The sequence below is a fragment of the Labeo rohita genome, chromosome 5 (genome assembly GCF_022985175.1).
Source record: "Labeo rohita strain BAU-BD-2019 chromosome 5, IGBB_LRoh.1.0, whole genome shotgun sequence".
Classification (NCBI taxonomy): domain Eukaryota; kingdom Metazoa; phylum Chordata; class Actinopteri; order Cypriniformes; family Cyprinidae; genus Labeo; species Labeo rohita.
This window is the reverse complement of record NC_066873.1, coordinates 6,442,814-6,466,182: the sequence shown is the minus strand read 5'-3', so window position 1 is coordinate 6,466,182 and position 23,369 is coordinate 6,442,814. Positions and strand designations below refer to the sequence as shown.

Genomic DNA, 23,369 nt, shown 5'->3' with positions numbered 1-23,369 from the left:
AGCCTGGTTTGAAACTGAAATGAAACTGAAAGTTATATATCCATTTAATTTGTGGACAAACATTTTTCCTAACGTCCAGGAAAGAGAACAACCCTGTCAGTTATCTTAAGGTGCTTTGCCAAACTCACGTTTGCTTTCAGTGCTAAAATCCAACATATTTTGAAGAAACAGCCTAATCCAGCACCAACCAAACATAGCATAAAGTCTGTCGAGGAAACCAGCACCTGTGAAATATTTCAAGAACACGTTTAAGTTGTTGTTTACAGCAGGCTGCAACTCTAGTTTCTTAACGTTCCTATTTGCAGGCCGCGGCAGTTCCGTCTTGTCAAGTCACACAAACCTGCGGCGTGTAGTTCACACAAACAAACGACACACATTACGTGACTCAAACTTTTCATTACAAACGTCCTTTTAAACAAATTCCGTTAGTTTTTGCATGTCATGTGTCTGTTTTACTCTCAGTCTTAGTAGTTGTTAAGCTTTGGTCGTTAACTAATGGAGACCAAAGCTTTAATACTTGTAGGCTATCACAGTATTCTATGTATTTTATGTTTTATTTAATACATTTTAGGTTTCACATACGCACTGTTTAATAAAAAAAACTGATTCGATGAGAATAATCTACAGAATAGTAAAATACAATAAAATACACGGAGCACACATCAGTGGTATATGGTACAAGACGACGAGATGCGCACATGCTGTATATGTGCGTTTAAAATGTCTTCTCATTCAAGAATACAGAGTTTTTGAGGGGAGGGTGGGTGGTGGTGATGTTGGGGGGGGGGCAGTTATACTGTGGGTGGACCGATATTGTCACGGCAGTGCGTGTCCACATCCCAGCCGACCCATACTACCTACGTGTTTCGTCCCGGCGCTTCCGTTTTCCAGCGTAACGCACAGGGTTTGACCATTAGAGAAACAGACAGAGAGAGGGGCGGATAAAGAAAGAGAGCGAGGGAGGAGATGAACGCGCTTCTTTTCTCGAGGAATACTAGATAGAGCCTACTAGTAAAGGGAAGAATAAGGGCTGCTGTGCTCTGAACGCGTGTGAACTACCGTTAGAGCAAATCCCTCACTACCACATGAAGAACGATTCGCATTTTTAATCGATATATTCACGTGGTCGCTAGCTGGATGAAGATTCTTGCCTCAGCGAGGACACAGAGAAAATCCATGGGTTCACAGAGCAGAATCTCGTGAGCTACACGTTTGGAATATATTTGACATTCAAAGGGAAGTTAGCTGTCAAACCGAAAATATTTGGAACTGATACGAGCGCATTGTACCGTTTCAGGGATTTGTAAAACTCTGCCTTGCATTGGAATTTAAGGTAATGTCAGTTTCTTCGGGTTCATTTGAGTCTGATTCATTTAGAGTTGTTGCACTATAGGCCGGCGCTACAGACACACTTTTATTCCCTACAGCATAAGCCATCGGCATACAGATGTGTAAACTATAACTGCGACATCTGTGGCACACAGAATTGTCTAGTTGCAGCTGTAACTGTAGCAACATTGCAGAATATTATTTGTCAAACAGTACTTGGGCTTTGTGCCTGAATTCTTCTGACATCCAAAGAAAGTTCCAATAGAGGCCCGTGCGATGTTTTATTCCTGACTTGGAATAAGAGCATGAAGTAAGAGAGTGAGAATTTAAATATCTGAATGTTTATACATATGCATTGTGTATCTTTATGTATACTGATGTGCATATGTAATGCATGCGTTTGTGTTTAAAGAAAGTTGCCTTGACCTGGATAATTTATGTGAGCAGACATTTCAAAATTATTTAGAATTAAGAGAATTAACTACTGTAGAATTAACTACTGCACAGCACTGTTTTTGTAGGACCTTATCGAAGTGTATTAATGAAGAACGTTTTGAAACCAGCGGATATTTTTGTAGAGATTTTGATTAATATCGTACGTGGAAGTTTATTTCGTTTGTTGTTTAAAGTTTTGAAGGTCAGAGTAAGAATTTATGCCATCAAATCGATGACATGCACTTATAAAAATGGTGTAAAATAGTCCAAAGGAGACTGAACAACTCAAATACTTGTTTAAGTAAAAAAAAGTGATTGTTGTTTTTTCTTTCTTCTGTTGTTTAGGCCTCGCGGTTGCAGTAGTTCGCAGGCCCCTCTGACATGGCGGACAGCGAAGACACCTTTCGGCTCCAGAACTCTCCCAGTGACACCGATTCAAAAGACTTACAAAACGATGGTAAATCAGACAAGCAGAATGGAGCCGTTAGCAAATCCCCGTCATCACAGACAACATACATTCAACAGGTAACAACTACTGTCTTAACCATTCTGGTGTGTGTGTGTGTGTGTACTTAGGCTAACAAAAAATGTTAACAACAAATGTGTACCCAGAAGTGAGCCGAATCTTACAAAACCTCTTAAAACCTCTTTTTGCGGAAGTCCTAATTTGTAAAACGGTTTAAATTATATAGAATTTTTCTTTTTAAATATTAAAATCGCAGAAAGATTTTTGTTAGTGTTGGGGTGTGTTTTAGTATTTATACCTAGCTATATATAAGAACAAAGTATTCTGTGGATTGTCACGATTTAGATATCTAAGTAAACGTCTAAGAGATGCGCTAGTTGCAGATCTGAATCAATAGTTGATCAGCCGCTGACATAAGAAAATAAATAAAGCTGTGCAGTAATTTCATCACTTTCTGTTTTTCAGAGGGCCGTAAAAGCAATTCAGTACAAGTAGCCTACATTCAGTAGATGAACGTGTGTACGCACTTACTATAATCTGGTTTAGTGTAAATGTGGGAATAGTTGACAGTAACTAGTTCACGTATTTCTGAGAAAAAAAAAAAACAATTTGTTGTCATTCTGTGATAATTCCACAAATATTCTTTCTAACGGAACTCCCAATCCAATTTCTTGTGAGTTACAGCTTACACAAGATTTCAAAGTTAGTGCAACTAATATTCTTGTGTAGTCTTACATTTGTAGTGTAGAACTTAAAGTTCTACTAACTTAATATTCCAGTTTATTAATTAAAAACGAATTCTGCGTTTCCATTCATTTATTCTAGGCCAGCATTATTTATAAACTTAAAGATGAATAACTTTTTTCTCTCACTTTTCTCCACATGAATTTTGAAGCCATTTGAGTAGCGGTACCGTCGTTATTAATGTTTAAAAAGTTGCAGTGTATCTGCATTCGTTACGTTCATTCTCCACGTCTGCATCTGTCTTTTTGAAAGGGAATGGAAGGGATAAAAGTGTACTTACACGAACGAGAGTTATGGACAAAGTTTCATGAAGTGGGAACTGAGATGATCATCACCAAAGCAGGGAGGTAAGACACAAAAGACACAAATGTTTCGAAAATGCATTGCATATGTAGTTTTCGAATAACTTATATAAAAATAAAAATGGACACAACGCACAATTTCTAATTTATCACTATACTCGTTAAAACACTAATTCGCCTATTACTATAAATATATAATTATAATACTAATTGAACAATACTCATTGTATATGAATCTATTCATTTATAAATTCTTCCCACTGCAATGGACATGCATAGTTAGATTGTAATATAATTTCTCCATTGTGATTTTTAACGGCACATTGTGGTTTGCCTGGAGCTATAGATTAATATATATTCAGGTTTCTACACAACTATAATACTGATTTCTTAGTGGTTAATATAGATACTTTGTACTATTTGTTTTTATTGAGAATGTATGAGATTACAACATTTTGCAATGTTAGCAGTAATAAGTAATGCAGGCTATTCCAGTAAATCGGTAAGCACTGGTTTTAAGTTTCCATAATTTAAGATGGGTTTTTATTCCAATTAATACTGGAGCTGGAAATATTCATTTGGATTCTTGATGCGGATTTTTTTTGTCAATATTGTTACAATTATGCACCAAGCTTATATCCAACTTTAAAACTTTAAGAACATTTGTTTTGAATATCATCACCGCATACTAACAGCACTGCCTTTGAAATGTAGAATTAACGTGGTTTGTTAGTCTGTTTTAATGTTACTAATTGCTAATAAGCTACTGGTTAAAGCAGCAGTCTGGTGGTTTAGAGCTGCGGCATTGTTATTCTTCTCTCTTAGCTGAGAAGTGTTATAAAATATTAAACATTAAAGTTAGTATTTTAGCAAGCGTGTATTTCATTAACAGATATTCTGCTTCTTTAAAAACAGCAGAGGGCCTCTCAGAAATCAGATACGGGTTAAAAAAATGAAATCAGTGCATTAACTCCTCAGTGCGACTTTGCTGTTGCTTGACATTAGGATCAGTATGATAGGATAAAAAGATCGAGAAATACCGAGATCATCGCTGTAAATTATTTTGATGTTTAACGTTATAAGTGCCTCAATGAGGCAGTGCATGGTAGCAAATTGTCTTGCGGATCTAGTCATTATTCATATAGTCACATCGCGGCAGCTTTCAAAAACTGATTTTCTCTCTCCACACACAGCTGGACAAGGTGGCTTTTGTACTGATATAATTTCCTCGTCAGTTTAGTGAAAAAATCTTCTCTGCCTTATAGGTCTGGAGAAAAAAAAACTGTTGGTAGTTTTTTTTTTCTTTTCTGTGCATTTAAATACGTGCATTTCTTAAAGTGAAAACATTACAATCTGAAACAATGTGTAGCTGGCCTACTGAAAGCAAATCGCTTTTATTGTTTTCGCACATTCATGCACACTTTTAAGTTTTATTCACTCAATTATTTTAACACAGTTGCTTTTGTTTTTATCTTTAAAATGTATCGTTAGATTCTATGCCCAAGGTAAAATGAATCTGAATCAGATTTAGCATGTTTAGCATTCTTGGAGGTACTAAAGCTACTAGCTACTAAAAGTGTATTCAAGTCGCCTGTTCAACTTAAGTTGTGGAGTGTCAAAAAAAAAATCGTCTCCATAAGCACGTTTTAGTATTAATATTATACGCTGGTTTAAAAATGATTGATTTATGCTATACATATTTTAAACAAATATAATATGTTGTCTCCAGTAACAAATCTACACTGAAGTCGAAAAATAAAAGTCTACTTTATTATTATTAAATATTATTATTATTATTATTATTATTATTATTATTATTATTATTGCATGATTTAATAAAAGCTTCAACACATCTTGAACACAATCCGTGCTGTAATATTTTCCCATTTTTATCCACAGGCGGATGTTCCCAAGCTTCAAAGTGAAGGTCACCGGGTTGAACCCAAAAACCAAATACATTTTGCTGATGGATGTTGTGCCAGCGGACGACCACCGCTATAAATTCGCTGATAACAAATGGTTCGTGAGTCAATTGTTTTATTAAGAGTTAAAGTTACTGATGAAGGTTATTATTTATTTGCTAATTTTCTTTCTGACATTCTTAAACCCCCCCTTCCCCCTTTTTCACTTAAGTAGATGGCTTCTGGGAGATTCTCAAAGTCTTTTAAAGCAAACGTTTAAATTGTTTCAATTGTCCATAGCCGCCATCTAGTACTAAAGAGAACCTTCTCAAATGTTCCTGACAAGACCTGTCAGATTATTTATATTAAAATAATTAAATTGGACTCATTCATTCTTATTATTAATCCTTAAAGGTTAGGTGCAGTGCTCAGGTACACGGACTAAGTAAAGAAAGCAGTGAGACCATTAAAATATTCCTTAATGGTCACACAGTGATAAAATGTAAAAAAATAGTTTTTACATTTCAGTTTAAACAATTTAAAATTTGAAATGTATACATTTAAGGATTTATTTTTAAGAGGAAAAAAATTGCTTTTGCATTGCTGTACTAACAATTCCATCTGCTGCACAGATATCACTATGTGTTGTATACTCCTTTTTCAGGGTCATTGGTTTTAAATCGTTGAGGTTATTGAGGGAGGATGTCCACAAGCCAACATCCCTGATAATTACCCGTTCAGTGCAAGCTCTGGAACTAATGGCCCTCTTGATCAACTATCATCTTAGCCATTAACCAAATAAACCGGTCTTTGAAAGACATTATGTACAATACACAAGGCAGTGATGCATGAAAAATGGGAGGTAGTAGGCTGGATCACATTTCGATTGCAATAAAGGAAACATGTTGAGGGAACAAAACATTATCTTATAGTTTTAATGAAATTATCCTTGTAATAATTAATGCACTGACAAACAAACAGATTCTCAAACCTGTCACAGTGACTTTCCTAGTTAATACAGCAAAGACCAATATCAATGATTACATGAGAGAAAAGTAAGTGATATAAAAGTAATATAAAATATTTCATGTATAACAGACTACAGTGTTGAGGGAAGCCAAAGTATATTTACAATGAAGCAAATGCTTGTTTAAATAAATACTAAATTGTGTTTAAAAAGCTGTATTTTGCACTTTGAATCAGGTCTGTGACAGGGAAAGCAGAACCTGCGATGCCGGGAAGGCTGTACGTCCATCCAGATTCTCCAGCTACTGGAGCGCACTGGATGCGGCAACTGGTGTCTTTCCAGAAGCTGAAATTAACCAACAACCACCTTGATCCCTTCGGACATGTAAGTGAATAATGGATTCATGTATTTGCTTTGAAACTTTTTTGGTTGCATAAACAAATATACTACCGACAAAATCATCACATGTTGGATTGTAGCTATTTGAAATCAGCACAAAAAACATAGAAATGACAGCAGAGAATGAGGTTTTGAGTTTTTAAAGAGTCACATATGTCAGTCTCGGGTGCGTTTCTCCAAAGCAACTATGGTCGCTAGCTCCGTCCCTACCAATAGAGTTTAATGGAACTTACGAACATAGTAAGCCAATGATGCTTTTAGAAAACACACCCCTGATCAGGTAGTGTTGTGGGTGAATTGTATCAAGGCTGTAGATCAGAAAATCCACCCCTGAAGAGGTGTTACTGACAAACGCCAGAACAGTTTAATAACTGAAACACATCTTAAATCCGGTAATGATAATTGTGACAACAGAAGCACCAGCAGACAGCCTCAGATGTGGAAGCACTAAATTCAGATTATAAATGTACTCTTTGTAAACTGGTGTGGGGTTAAAGAAATTTTGTTCTCCAGGTACCAGCAATTTTAATATGCATAGTATTCACTTTCAGCCTAACGCACAGTAAACTAATGTAGAGGAGTTTTGCTTTTGCTACTGGCGAAAGAAAGATCAGCCTGAGTTCAGCTCTCTCAATTCAAATGTTGCTCAGCTCAGAGTTTTAATACAGCATGAGGTTCACCATTTCTCAGATTTCTGGACAAGCCAAATCAACTTAAGCAAGAAATTAGAAAACGAAGCATTGTGTCTGTATCCGAACAGATGGTGCATAGATGTGTCATATGCATATCTGTGACTGCAGGCAGTTTGCTGTTTAGTTCTGATCACAAGGTTGAAGTCGATCAGGCTTGTTTTCTTGCCAAACCTCAGCTGGTAGAATGAAATCGGAGCCCAGCTGGAATGTGAGCCGAGTTGTAAATTTCTGGCCAGAATGCATTTTTGATTGGTTGCAGTGGTTCTTGGCGTGCCCCCTTTTGTGCTGAAAGAGTGCCCTGGGATTTATAAATGAAGTACGGCTTCTCAACCAAAATAACAATCTATCGGTTTGTTGTTCCAGGTGGTTGAAATAATTTCAGACCTATTTATAATTACTAGTCTCAGAAACAGGGCTGAACATGCAATAAGCTGGAACCTGTTAGGAAATACATAAAATGAGCCAATAGTTCCGAACTCTGTCTTAATTAGACTCCAATGATGAGATAAAGATGTCTGAAAGAAACTCACAATAATTCCCATGTGGATAACTTACCAAGAATGCACATAGTAAAATCAGTAGTTAACTTGTCAGGATGATAGCACAGTTTGAATTTTCCAAGTTAAAAATGTTTTTAGATGGAAGTAAACTACAGCTTTGGCTTTGATCATTTTAGTACCATTCATCAAGCGTTCAATAGACATACACATTCTTTGCCTCTTGCAGCCATCCAGAAATATCTGAGTCAAATGGCGGAGTTTGGATAACTGTGCTTCAAACTGTTTATATTTAATGACAGAGTGTGATGAGTGATGGACAGAGGTATACAAAGGCTGTTAATCTGGAGGGTTTCAGAGTCCCTGTGATGTCGGCAACATGAAAGAGTGGGGCAACATTCAGAGCCCTCAGTGATCGCTCACTATCATTAAAAACTATCATACAGCGCAGGAGCAAATGGAGAAATGGGGCAACAGGGCACCCAGAACAGACAAATGCTGCACTCCCAGTGGGTGGTCCCGCAAAAAACTTTTCTCATGTCCATACAGTTCTCCAAATATTCTTATATGTCCCAGTCAGCTTTTCGCCAAAACTGTGCGGTTGCACCTCTTGTTTAATCCAAGTACGCCTACAGTGTGCGTGGCTACATGCCAGATGCTTCAGAAAACTGAGAATAATTTCATTTTGACTTCACTAATATTAAAGTGCAATGCATTTTGTATTTTACCTTCCACAATAAATCATCTTGTCCATCTTGAGCAAAAGCAATATTCTCAGCTGAGAGCAATGTTGAAAGTTTACAACGAGCCCTGCTTTCCAAGTGTTATGTTGAGCCAAGAGCCGCTTGGAGGGAGTGGACCGATGTCACTGATCAAAGGAGAAACGCTGCAGTTGTTTGGAGAATGCATGCGAGGGGAAAACGCATGAAAATGGAAAATAGGAATGCATGTGTGTGTAAACTTGGCATGCTCATCCAGAATGCAAAGTTTAGACAAAATCCACTTAGAGTAGTCGACGTTATACACACATTTGACTTGGAGGACAGGAACAACCTACAGAGCCTACAAGAACTTGGACCAAAGTCATTTTGATAAAATATATTTTTTTAAATCCATACTTAAGTGACCACTGCAAAACTGCTTGACATTGCTTAGCAGAAAGTCTCTAGAAGTCCGAGACTACAATCAGACTTGTCCACGGAAAGCAGGTCTCAATTTTAAGTGCGGACAGACGGACAGCAATAGCGCTGATTATTGATCTCAAAGCGGCACGGAGGAGGTCATATTTGGGGAGACAGTATTTGGGGTGTTTAAAATGCAGCTGAAAGACACAGTTCATAACATAATAAGCGATGTCATTTCGCAATCACATTAATCAAGCATAGTGGCATAATTTTATATAAAATGTTTTTCAGTATATTACTGTATGTAATCGGAAAAGTCAGCTGAATAATGCGCATGTAATTACGAGGTGTTTGCTTTACAAGGTCGGTCATGTTTGAGCTCTATTTTCTCTCCAGATTATCCTGAATTCCATGCATAAATATCAACCGAGGATCCACATCGTAAAGGCAGATGAAAATAACGGATTTGGATCCAAAAACACCGCTTTCTGCACTCATGTGTTTCCAGAAACGGCTTTTATTGCAGTCACGTCTTACCAAAACCATAAGGTAAGAAGTTTGACGGAATAAAATGTACATAACGAGAATTGTAGGTTATCGTGTTGTGATTATTTTTAACTTTATAAATTTGAAGTTTAAAAATATATATGATTCGATTTTGTGAATCTACGAAATTACAGAATTAACAAAGACTTATCCGTTTTAGGAAACAGACTTATTATTCCTGGTTGATATAATGATTCCAGTCCATTAGGTTATTCGTAAGACCATGACATAAGCTTTATTTCATAGCGATAGGGACCTGGGGAAAAAATTAAGATTTGTGTAGCTAACAAAAATATTTTTGTTAATTGTAACTCTCAATTCCGCTAATGCGAATTTATAATATTATTTTATGTAACATTTAGCATTTATATATCTATTTACTCTACCTTTAATTTTTCCTCTCTGAATTCACGAAAAGGGATCAGTTCATAAGCCGGTTAAGTAATTTTCTTGAAAGCAAAGCTTGTCTTGCATATATTGAGAGTCTGGCTGTATTGCAGTTAATACTGTAACGCGTTTATTGTTAGGCATTCAGATTAGCGCGAATTACTATTACATATTTTACTTAGGAAAAAAAAGAAGAAAACGAAGATGTGTGAAATGTTTATATGGCGTGAAAACGAAATGTTACACTAATCATGATTTATTTAGTCAGCTGTTATGTTTTCTCAGAATATTTCCATTCATGCATTCAGATTTCGATAATTGGTTAATAGTCTAGTTCCAACCATGATACTTGTACCTCGTCATTCTAAGGTCGTCAACATGATTAAATATGATGGCTATAATAGGCAAGAGTGTGTTTTTGTCACATTAGTTGCACTTCTGGATGGACAGTTGTTAATGTAACTTCCAGTTAAAAACTCAAATAGTTGAATGTGCGTGCAATCATATTTGCAAATAAGAATACGAAAAAGCTGAACACTTCGTTTCGGGTCTAATACTCATCTGGATAACAGATTTGTGTAATAATTGATTAGACTGATGACAAAGAACTGCGCGCATTTAGCGGACTTTAATTCAGACCACTTTTGTTTAACAGTACTTATTAATTGATTGCAATTAGAGTAAAACATCAGGACAGTCAAAGGTTTGTTTGACGTCTCTAGAAGGCCTGTCGATGCTTTTTAAAGAGATCGCCGAGATGAAGTGCATACTTTCTGTTGTTGTTTTCGCCCTCGCTTTTAACACAAAAGAAAAAATGTTCGTTTTTAATTAACAAACAGGATGAAGTCTATTAATTATTCACACTGCTTGGTTTTTAGACTTTTCACCTCTTATGACTTTTAATTATAACAACAAATTATTGCAACACAATTCTTAGGTCTACGTCTTTACAAAAAATTCAGGAAAGCAATTTTACGCACCTAAAAAGGGTAAACGCATGTGCACCTGTATGTCATTAAAAGTAATTGATTTCGAATAACCGTTTGGACCTTGCCCTTGCAGCTGGACAAACCTGCAAACGTGGATAATCATGTGTAGGTTACCTGTATATATATATATATATATATATATAGAGAGAGAGAGAGAGAGAGAGAGAGAGTATATGTATATGTATATACATATGTATATGTAGACTAGGTACGTAAAAACCTGCTGCTATAACGCAAGGGCTGACCTCAGTAAACCTCTACTTTATTGAATTCAATTGATCAGTGAAAAATCAGGGACATAAAATTATTGGAAATAAAAAAAGAGACATAAACTGAATAAATATAAATACGAAAACAAAAGATAACTGTAGTGACCAAATTTCTTTAAAGCAAGCGCATTTACCAAAGCGCCGCCAAGTCTAGTTGACCTTCCAAAATACTACGCTGACATAGTTTGACAAAAAATTTCAGTTTGCACCATTAGGGGTAAACGGGTAAACATTAAAAACATCAAATTGTCATATACAAAACCACTAAGTTTTTTGAAGTCTGCCAAACACACAGTGCGTTTATGAGAGCTCAAAGGTGCGTCCCAACATGTCCATTTTTTACAAGGTCTCATCTCAAGTGAGAGCCAAAGTAGTGTCAAAGATCAGGTCCTGTTAGGAAACACACCACAACAGCCAAAAATAAAACCATAGCAGAGACAGTAAGTATCATTAAAGGACTATCCCTAAACTCACTTTAAATCCGCCAACACATTAGTGTCCATCAGTACAGATATTAGCATCGCTTTTGCAAATTTGGCAGTTGTACATGGGATTAACTTCATATGCAAATGTTTTAAAACCATAATTTCCTGAACACTCTGTTCCATTTTAAAGACGTCGTTTTTCGTTTCAAATACTATCTTTCACTCACTTTAAAAGATTCAGAGATTATAAATATAATAATAATAATAATTTTGTCCCTTAATCAATGGGATACAAATATGATTAGAATTAATTCTAAATAACTAAAGAAGTTACCATTAAGGCAAAAGGAATGTGTTTGTAAATGCATAAACGCTATTTACTATATATATATATTACGTTGACCGCTAATAATTTATATTAGAGCTCACAGACTATGAAATGAACAATGGTTATCTGTGCCTGTTGTGTGTAATTATTAGAAACATTTTTCAGTTTTATGTAAAGACAAAAATCTACACCAATTTTTATCCAAACTGACAGATGTTTTTCTACATTAGCGAAGCATCAAACAAACCACAGCATGGTACATCGAGATTTCGTCTTTTCATCTTCTGCTGACCAAGCAGAAAAAAAAACACTAGGATAATTTGTCAATTTCCAAAAGCGGCAGAGCTCATTATGCTCCTTTATAGACATTGTGCAATAAAATATTCTATTAGATATGGTTTCAAAGCCTTAAGAGATTCAAGTTGTTACAGTGGGTTCCCTCATTAACAGACACTTATAAGACAGCTGGTCAAGGCAGAACCGTGTTCAGTGCAAATTCACTAAATTCATGAATGCATAACTGCAAACGTTAAAAAAAAAGGCGGCAAAAGCAAATCATCTATAAATCATCTTTTGTTTTTTTTGTTTTTTTACTATGCCAAGACATCATTTAGAAATAAAACAATATCTTGTGGGCTTTAAGATGTCAAAGCATGCTCTCATGTCATTAACAACAAGATATCTGGAGTTCAAATCAGGTTTGAGAATCTCATGGTTTGTTTCAAGTGAAGTAGAGAGTCCAGGAGTATTTAAACAGTTGATACAGGTGCTGAAGACCAAACCCTGAAGCAAGGTAAAACTGGTGTGTTGGCTGTTTTACAGATCACCCAGCTGAAGATCGAGAACAATCCCTTTGCAAAGGGCTTTCGTGGAAGTGACGATATGGAGCTGCATCGTATGTCAAGAATGCAGAGGTGAGCCTGTGAAGAGTGACATTTTCATGAGCGAGTGCTTGCGTAGAGTTAAAAAAAAAAAAAAAACTATCAGCCATCCTAACAGCTTAGGTTAGGACCTCCCTCTTTATATAGGTGTCTTACAGATAGCCGCTCTAAATGTGCTCACATCAGGCCTGACAGGAGAGTTGACCAGCGTCTTCAGATGGGCAGTCAGACTGAAGCTAAACTAAACATGATGGTGCTGATCAATGCACAAACACCCAACACAGATACAAACCAGAGACAGCTGCTTTCACGAAGGCAGTGCTCCTGACTGAGGGGACACTTGTTATGCGAGTGTTCCTCTTGAAATCCGTCCACTCCCGGAGCTGCTGACTCCCATCTGACTGGCCATGGCAATATCTCTCTTTCAGCTCTGTGTAGATCCAGAACAGTTGTCTGCAGTTGTGATATAGTTGGTTCAGTGGAGGCAAAGACCACATGGCTTGTGTTCTTATTTTCTCCAGATGACTGCAGTATAGAGTGTGGAAAAACACATTTTCAAAGCAGAAAATCTGGTCGTAGGGCCAACAGCAGCCAACACAGGCGTTGTCCACTCCAAAATGACAGACTTCATGATACACTAGGAAAAAATGGCAATGCTCTTTCCATGCCGTAGTTAACTTTGTCTGTTGTTACTTTCAAACAAGCAGAGAAAGAACTGACTAATGTATCCCACGAGAGCCTTCTATTGAGTTTCCAGATAATGACCTGAAGACTTTAAGACCCAACTGAAGCATATACGGTTCCCCTACTGAATCCGTTACATGGCACTGCTATTAACATGACTTTATGCATTCAGCAGACGCTTTAATCCGAGGTGGCGTACAAGCAAGGAAACTGCTATTCGTTAAAAAGAAGAGAGTAATGCATCATAAAAATACAGAGAGAATGAAAACTCCACCATGGTGCTCTGTAGAAGTCAAAGGTCCTGATATCCTATCTGTCCTCCACTGTCAAACAGTGAGACAAAGCAGGTCTGGTCTTAGTTAAACTCGGACCAACTGAAAACCAGGTCAGTGGTTCAAAAGGAATAGTGTAGGAATTAAAGCAAAGTGCCTCTTACAACTTTCATTGATTAATTGGTATGGAAAAGCCCACATCGCAGACAGATGGTGAAGAGATTATTCTGACACAGTGGTGTGTGACGATGGTGGATGTGGTTAGCTATCAATGGTACGGTTTCAAGATCCCTCACTGAAAGACAGCATGTAAATGTATGCCATGAAATGGCTCATGCAGTCCGTTCTGTTCCCTAAAGCACCAAGGAGTATCCGGTGGTCCCTCGTAGTACTGTACGTCAGCGGGTTGGCACTAGCCAGAGTCCGTTCGGTGGTGACGTCCAAGGTCTGTCTACTCCCAGTAGCATGAGCTCCCAGTACTCCTGTGAGAATGGGGTCACGAGCTCATCCCAGGATCTGCTGCCTCAGTCGAGCTCTTACCCGCTGCCCCACGAACACAGTCAAGACTATCACTGCATCAAGAGGAAAGGTGGGTCCATCATGTCATGTAAAATTTTAGCTTTTAGTGTTCATTATCAGTTTGGATGTTTCTAGATCAGTGGTTCTCAACTATATTCCTGGAGTAGCTTATTTCCTTAATCAAACATACCTGATTCAGGTCATCAGCCCATTAGTAGAGACTCCAAAACTTTGAATGGGCATGTCAGACAAAGACTACCTGGTCTCATGGCAAAAACGTACCTGGGGGCACTTTTTCACAAGACGCGAAATACGTACAAATAAGTACATATCACTGCAGTTTCCAGAAGAAATGAACACTAGAGGCAATAAAACTCTGACACTTTTTATTCCTTTTCTCACAAAGTATGATTTACAGAGTTTCGATTAATAAAGTGTAATTTTCGCACAATTACTTGAAGAACATTATGTTATGACTTTAAAACAATTTTAATACGCTGGGAGATTTGAAAACTGGTGCTTAAATGTTAGCATCACATATCCAGCTTCATATCTATGCTTTTTATAGACGGTAGATTTGTTCGGTAGCTCTCACAGTAAGGAGATGTACTTGAGAGGTGAAGAGCTCTAACTCTAAAAGTGTAACTACGGTGCGACAAAACAGTTCAAATCTGTACACAAGGAAGATTCGAATGGCACACCTGTGCCAACAAATGCTCTTTTATAACACTTTTGCATTTCTTAACACTATCGAGTAGGTTTAGGGTTAGGTTTGGTGTAGGGCATATTTCCAACACAATACAGCATTAACTTAGCGACAGTCCCTGGATATTTGAACTCTGAACCGCTGCATATGTACCTGAAGCAACATAATAAAAACACAGCATTACGTACCATGCCAGGGTTCGCATATTGAACCCGTGTTTTAGCGCCACTCAGTGGATATTTCTCTTTGAAACTGCTGCAAATGTAAAAACGGTGTTGCAGAAAAGTACTATTTTTAAGGGACTTGGTTGGACAAAGACTTGCAAAATGTGAAGTGTTGAGCTCCAGGCACGTGGATGAGAACCACTGCTCTAGATGGTGCTGAATTCATTTTCATCCCATTTTGTCTATGCAGTTGAGGACGACTGTCATGCAGGAGAGCACTCGTACAAGAAGACCTATGTGGAAAGCTCATCCAGTGAGGACGATCACTACTATCGGCCCGTTAGCTACTCTCAGTCTCTGGGTCTTAGCGGCGCCCCCTACAGGGCAGAGTCTGGCCAGCGCCAGGCTTGCATGTACGCCAGCGCATCGCAATCCGCCGAGCCCGTGCCCAGCCTAGAAGACATCAGCTGCAACACCTGGGCGGGCGTCTCTCCTTACGGTGGCTGCTCGGTGACGACCATGCAGCAGATGGAGCGACTGCCCTACCAGCACTTCTCAGCTCACTTCACCTCAGGACCCCTGGTGTCCAGACTGAGTGGCGTCACAGGGCACGCCTCACCACAGCTGGGCGACACCCATGCCATGTACCAGGGTTCCATGTCGCATCAGTCGCTGGGCCGCCAGTGCAGTCCGAGTGCGGGAATTCAGTCGCCGACTGCCAGCCTGCAGGGCAACGAGTACTTGTACACTCATAGTATACCCCGCACCCTGTCCCCGCACCAGTACCACGCCGTGCACAGCGTAAGCATTATGCCCGACTGGAATGAGGGCAGCTAACTGGATTCTCTCTAACAGCATAAGAGGCCCCAACATGGAGGAGAGGCGCTTTCCTGCATATTTATATCTTTTATATCTATGCTGCTTTGTGAGAGCTTGCGGCGTAGGCAACTTGTGTCATAAACAGTTCGAAGCCAGTTCCACTGGCTGAGGCAGCAATGAATGTCTCGGTGTTTGAGCAGGACAGTAACATGAGACATGTATTTGCATGATACTGACTGTATACTGACTGTATATCAGGGACAAAGAACTTTTCCCTTTCAATGCAAGGATAAATGCACAAGGATGCCAACAGTTTTACTGACAAACCTTTTATTGAAAAAAGAAAAATATGGCAAAGTAATTGAGGAACCAGACCAGTTTTATAGTACTTTTTCGTTTTATTATTTGAGTTGTTTTTAACTTTGTACTTTGGAAGTATGAGGCAATATGTTATAGAACAAGTGTTCGGGATCTTATGCTTGACGGTTTCTAAACCTGTATGGGAATCTGGTCAGTGAGCACCATTTGTCTCTCAAATCACAGCACATCGGTTTAAGTGCTGATTTGCAGTTAGTCAAGACTAATGCATTTTGGTGGTGCAGATTTTGTTCAGGGATGTATTACAAGTTTTTTCCACTTACATAAGTTTCAAAAATTATTTATTCATCTTTGAATTACCAGGTCCATGATACAAAAAGTCAGTTGAATTAATTGGATAAATGAGCACTTTTTACAAAAATGTTAGCTGGAAATTGTATGGCACAGCACACAAATAAAACTAAACATATAACAGATTGATAGTTTAATAGTACTTATAAGCTTATCATGGCCATACTGGCCACATTATCTCTGTTAGTACACAGATGAGTAACATTTTGCTCAGAGCACTAATCACAGAGTTCATAACTCAAAAATGCTTTAGAGTTATTCTAGAACATCCGAGATACAATATTGCATCAAACTTTGCTATGAAGATCTTTATTTTTGGACACTTGTAGTCAGCAGATTTTTCCTGTTAATAGTATTTATTTTTCTTGTATTATAAAACTTTGCTACTTTACCTTAAAGGCCATTTGCTAGGTTGACTTTTTTCATTACTTTGAGTTTGGTAGTCAAACTTTCTTTTTAGTTGGAAAAAAAAAGAGAAAACGCAGAAAAAAAACATAATCAGTCTGGTTTATAATTCTGAATGCTTATGAATAACTGTCGAAAACAACATATGCTGTACATACAACAAAATGTACATAGAAAACAGAATAAATGTAAAAGATTCTTCCTTGAATTCTGAGCTTATTTAATGCAACTCCGACTGTGGCATAAATCCATGCCATGGTACAATGCCATATCATAAGCCTATTAATGCTTAACTCCATGATTATCCTCAATGGATCTGAGGAATGACTTTTCAGACCTGGCGGAGCTAAAGATTGCTGGAGGTGACCATTTTAATAACTGACAATTAAAGAAAAAAAACTAATCCTAACCTTAACTATTGTATTGAAACAAATGTTATAGTGTTATTCTAAGAGTTAAAGCACGTTCATTCAGTTATGACAATCATTTTCAATGTCGAAGCCTATTTGAGTGCTTCGTTTTGGAATCCATTTGGTTGAGGAATGTCTTGTATTTTTTATAAGATATTAATGATGGTCTTGACAAATTAGCAGTTGTGTAGAAAATCCTTTGGATTAAAGGGGGTTTAAGCAACAATTACATCCCCTGCGCTGAGGCCTCTCTCTAAATCTTCAACATGTCACCCTTGAGAAAACAGTCCATTCTGAGCCAAAATGGAGTTAACCATTGACCTCTAGTGGCAGTCTGAAGTAGATTGCTGAACCGGTAAATGTGAAAACTGAAAAAAGCTGATGAAAAACTGTTCATCTGAAAAATGACAAACACATGCATTCAGAGCAAGAAGACAATGTGGGCTTGTTTTGATTTTATAAAACAGTAGGATTAGACTAAAATGACTGAGTGCAATTATGAAAAAAACCAAAATCTTTCGGAAGGACAAAACTGCCTCAACGATTAAAAAAAATCTTATATGAACAAGTTTTTTTTAGCTACATTAACAATGCTTGATTTTTGCTAACATTTAACAATAAGGTTTTACATGTTAATACTAGTTAACCACATTAGTTAACATGAACTGATAATGAACAAAATTTCTGCTGAATTTTTTAATATAGCCAATGTTAATTTCAACATTTACAAATAAAATTACATTAAATACTTATATAAATCAGTAGTTGTATTTTTTTAACATTAATGTACTGTGAACTAACATGAACTAATGAACAATTTTTGCATTACCAACATAGATAAATAAATGTATTTCTTATTGTTAGTGCATGTTAGCTAATGCAATAACTAATGTTAACAGATGGAAACTTGTTTCAAAGTATTACCAGTTCTTTCGTCTATAGTGCACTATGAGATTAAAGAATTCCAAACAATGATTGCACATATAAAGTTTATAGGTGAGTAGCGTATACAGAATCGCAGCTCTCACAACTGTTTATTAGTGTTTTTAAGTCGCTTGCCTCTCGCAGGACAGGTCTTTGGCCGAAACCGGTGACCTTCCCTGCAGACACCTTTGATCTGACTGATGGGGCCTCTCTGGACAACCTGCTCCTACGCATCCAGTCTTATCCCTCGCCGGGACCCTGAGCAACCCCCAACCAGCCGGAGAAATTCATTAACCCTGTAGCCTCCCCGCCTCATCCCTACTGCTTAACGGCTGATTTATGAGCACGCCCCCCCACGCATCTTCCGATCAGCCAAACATGCATGTGTGACTCAAGATGGATTATACCGTAGGTTTCTGAAAAATGTTTTAAGACAGGCTATGTTTTTCAAAGGCAGGTTCACTGGACTAGCCGTCAGGGTTTAAGTGGTGAGGGTTAGAGCCATTAATTATGTGATGAGCCTTTGTAGACTTTAATAATCCTAGCGAAGAGAATTAAGAGTTAGTAAAAGCAGGAGGTAAAAATGCCAATGTATTAGTTATAGACTGACATGAAAAAAAAAATAAATAAAAAAAAATCGACTGATATTTGGCCTTTAATGCTTTGGCTTAAAAGCATTAGCTGTTCCTTTTGTTAGTTCTATCAACAGCCTAATCAAAAGGACTGTTCTGTCAAGTCACCTTTATTTTTATAGCGCTTTATAGAAATTGTGTTTTAAACCAGACTTACAGTGGTAAACAGGAAAATCATTTTAATCATGATTTCTGCTTCTCTCAATTTACAAAGCATAATCATCCACAATATTTGTTTTTTGCATTATTTTGCATCTAGGTGTAAGTATATGTGTATAAACAATTGGCACTGGAGAAGAAGAAAAAAACAGTCCTACAGTAATGATGATGTTCACATAAATATTCTGGATTGGAAAGCAAACCATAGATTTACAAAAAAAAAAAAAATAGAGGAAAGTTGGAGTAATGATAAACTACGGCCCTACTCAACCCAGAATCTGAAAAGAAAACAAATCATTGTCAGAGGCCTGAATGAGCAAAGAGAAATAGAAAGAACAAGAGCATTCCAAAGGGGAGAAAAAACGAGAGGGGGATTACTTTATTAAGATGTAGTGAAATGCGGCTGACTCGTGACGGATGACTAGTTCAAAAAGGAAGGGTCCGAGAGGCAAATCTGTCTGCCGCAGGAGTCGCACAGCTGCTTTGAAACATTTGCCTGGGCCAAACTGTAGCAGTCAAAGCTCTGTCATTAGAAACACTGAGAGTCTGACTCCCAGACAGCAGCGTCGATCTTAAGTGGGAGTCTTTCTGGAGCTCCGCAATGATGAAACAGCATTTGGAGAATTCTTAGGATATTTCATGATTTTCTATCTTTTCACTTTGGTTAGTGAGCACATCGCAGCTGAAGCCGAAAACTGGGTCACAGAGAAAGCAAATGAAGTCAAGCCTTCATCAGATAGCACGTTTTCTGGTTCATGTAAAGACGTCTGGTGTATCAGCAGAGACATGCATCACCCTGTTGACGTATAGCATCTGTGCTGAACGCTGGATTTGCAGCCCGGCGGCTTTCAGCACCCAGACCGGGTCTGGAGCAAAACGAACTGGAGTGTTGAGAGGGTAAGAAAGAGCGCGAAGGCCAAAAGATATCAGACTGCTCTCTCACGTAAGGGCGCTTCAGTGCGAGTTTATAAAGGGCCGTTCACACCAATACTGCTATATTTGACAATATTAGAATCCACACAAACAGTCGATAGCATTCTTTTTATTCCAAGCATGCAATTTGCCTACACAAATACTTCAGCTCTTTAAAGTTTGGTGGATTCTGATTGGCTGTCAATGTTTTAATCATTCATCAGCTATAAGTGATTCCACATTTTTCGATTATTAGACATCTCAAACAATAGATGAGGACTTACACATAATATCATCCGGTCCTGATAAATATGAGAATTTATTGCGTGCAGGCTTTCATCCTAACTTCCACAATCACAATAAAGCAACAGAGACCATCGATCAAGACTTCAATCCTGGATGCTTTCACCAAGTCCAATGATTTATTAGGACAGTCTTGTGAGACTGATGAACAGCCATGGCATGGTTAAAATCATGGGTCCAGAGATAACCAAGGGTAAAATCATGGCATTGATGTAAAATGCACTCATATCAGATCGTAATGCATGTCAGAACATCTCCATCTGTCCTTGTCATGGGAAGGCTGGATTGTCCAGTGGGGGTTTGGGAGCCTAATCTGAAACTAGGACTGGAAAATAACTTCCAGCTGTCTAATCATTAGGACTGATAAGGCACCCAATTCCCTCCACCTACAGCCCGTCTGTGGGAAAAGGTAAGAGTCCCACTGGATGGTCTGGTCCACCCAGCTATAGCTCCCTCACCTGCATTTTTCCTCCATATGGAAAATATTGAGTCTTGTGGAGAGCGGGTGTGTATTATGCAGAGGGTCTGTGCCGTCTCAGGGTCTGTCTTTCTCATTATTTGTTGACAGCATGTAAATGTGTCCGTCAAGCTAAAAACCTTCAAAGGTTAGTGAAGCTGCACCGGATTGATGTCACTTTATGGCCTACGTTGAGACTACTAAGAGTAGTATGATGATTTTTGATTCTGCCTGAGCCATTGGTTAATAATGAAAGGCCAAACTTAACACAAGGACTTACTACACTGAAGGACCTGAAACGCTGATTACCCCTTTTCCACCAGTATGAACAGGGTGCTAGTTCAGTGCCAGTGCTATTGCCAGTTCGGAGTTGACTGGCGAGCCTTCTAAGAACTGGTTTGCCTTTCCACGGGCTAGAGAGCCACCACAGAGCCAGATTTCATGTCTCTGAATATGTCCCCTCATTCCCAGCAGCGCTAAACACAAGCACACACACAGGCTTGTTTGAGATGCATCGGTGCAGCATAGACTGATCAGCGCACAACACCAAAGCACCACGAGAGCAGACGCTTTTTAATTGCCTTTCGTGGTTGTTCAACGCCACATGCCACCCACTCTGTGCAGTGCAGATGCATCCCAAACAAGCCTCATATCAACAATGGCGGATGTTGCGCTGCTTTTAATCTTCAAGGCTTTGTGATCCTACGTCGGCATCCAAACACGACCAAATCCAACATGCTCGTATTTAGCTGCTATTTAAAAAATGGTAGTCAAAAGTTTCTTGTTGGTCACGGTAACCCTGTCCCTGGCACCTGACACAAGCGGTTCTTACCTCCAGACCAGAAACGTTTTGGTGCTACTTACGAACCACTTCTTCTGGTTCAGAGCTGGTGCTTTGGGTATCGAAAGACAAAGAACCGATTTGAAATAGGCTCTGACTCTGAACCAGCACTCAAACTGCCTTGGTGGAAAAGGGGTGTGTTGACATCAGAATTGCATTAAGCATAACATTTACGTCATTTACCAAACTGAAAATAACACTAGCAAATCACATGAAGTTTAATCTTAAAACTAAATAAAGGCCTCAGAGTTGTCATGACTGCACTAATGATTTCTTAACAGCAAGACAATGTACAAAATACAGCCAATGCAGTGAGTCTCACCAAAACAATTAAAGGGGGATTTGAAAGATGATGTGCATACGCTGCAGTCTCAACTGAAAACCTACATTAAGTGATAGTAAACATGCAAATATGCTTCCAGAACTTCCAGAACCAGAGCCTTGAGACAATTATTTGATCCCAGACTGGGGTGTCCAATCTTGCTCCTGGAGGGCCAATATCCTGCAGAGTTTAGCTCCAACCTGTTCCAATACAGTTATGCTGGGTTCACACTAAAAGACTTTTAAAATCTTATAAGATCTTCAAACTGTGAGAGACCACAAACATGAGGACAAAAAAAAATCCTAAATTTAACCGTTTTGCTCCTATAGCGTGTGGTGTGCCACGATTTGACAAAGACAGCACATCACAGGTCAACAGGAATCCCGACTGTGAACACGAGAAATCTCGCAAAATCTCTCGAGACTTGAGAATAAATATCACACAACAGTTCTATAAGAGCTTTATTTCAGAGAGACAGTTTGTCTCTGCCTTATGTTTATTCATATTAGAGTCAACTGACAGACAGTATTGTTTGGAAAAAGGTTTGGTTAATATCTAATCAATATTTACTGTAATTACAAACAAGGTTATGGAAGTATCATTAAAAAAGTATGCACAGGATTTACCCAGCAAAATATTATTTGGTAAAATTTAAATCTGATAATGATTTTAGTTGCTTGTTTTATGTCAGTTGCCCTAAAACAGTGGTACATTTATTTTGGCATTGCCCTTTTGTAAAACTATTTTGGCAAAATGTCTTTGATTTTTTTATACAAAATATTGCTAATCATTTTGTTTTGTTATGGAAGTATTGTATTATTTATTTTCTGCAGAATAGCAAAGAAAAGCACATTTCACAATGTTCATATTCACAATGTAAATTCTCCCACAAAAAAACAAACGTTTTTTTTTTTAGGAAGGAAATGGAGCATTACATTGATACCATACAATTTTCTATGAAACAAAAAGGAACTGCAAAGGTGAAAGTTTGTAAACGCTTTAACATTTTTATATAAAAACATGTATTTGTATACCTCCCCTCTAGTGTATACTTGTTTATATCATGTATAATGTTTGTTATATACATGTAATTTCATCTTGTTAAAAAAAAAAAAAAAAAAAAACACTTGAGAATAAGCATGGTGGACGTTAGGCGGGAAGAAATTACGATAATAGTGTTTGGAATGATTTTGACAGAAAATTCAGAAAAAAAAAGAAAAAAAAAAAAGAAAAGGGTTTATCTCTGCTGTCCAAACCCTTTAGTGTTGCGCCATGACTGTGTTTGTTATGCTTTCGTCTTCTGTCAGCTCACTTTCTGATTGGATATTGTTTTGTTGCATGTGATAATCCGTGCGTTTGTCCCCGGGGTTCCCCCCCACACATCAGGATTTCTGATCAAGAATATTCAACATGCTGAATATTTACGATTCGCACTCGGGCGCCTCTGACGTTCTTCCGAGCAGATTCAGTCACTCTTAGCACACCTCACA

The 23,369-nt window shown here is 38.0% G+C and overlaps 1 protein-coding gene across 1 annotated transcript; it reads left to right on the top strand.

Moving 5' to 3' along the window:
• Positions 1-1,256: 1,256 nt before the first annotated feature.
• Positions 1,257-17,115, top strand: tbx5a (T-box transcription factor 5a). The gene is made up of 9 exons (XM_051111048.1): positions 1,257-1,333; positions 2,110-2,289; positions 3,227-3,321; positions 5,176-5,295; positions 6,381-6,528; positions 9,253-9,405; positions 12,623-12,714; positions 13,997-14,226; positions 15,277-17,115. Exons 2-9 carry the CDS (start codon positions 2,146-2,148, stop codon positions 15,861-15,863), a joined length of 1,569 nt encoding a protein of 522 aa, XP_050967005.1. The 5' UTR covers positions 1,257-1,333; positions 2,110-2,145; the 3' UTR covers positions 15,864-17,115.
• Positions 17,116-23,369: the final 6,254 nt, after the last annotated feature.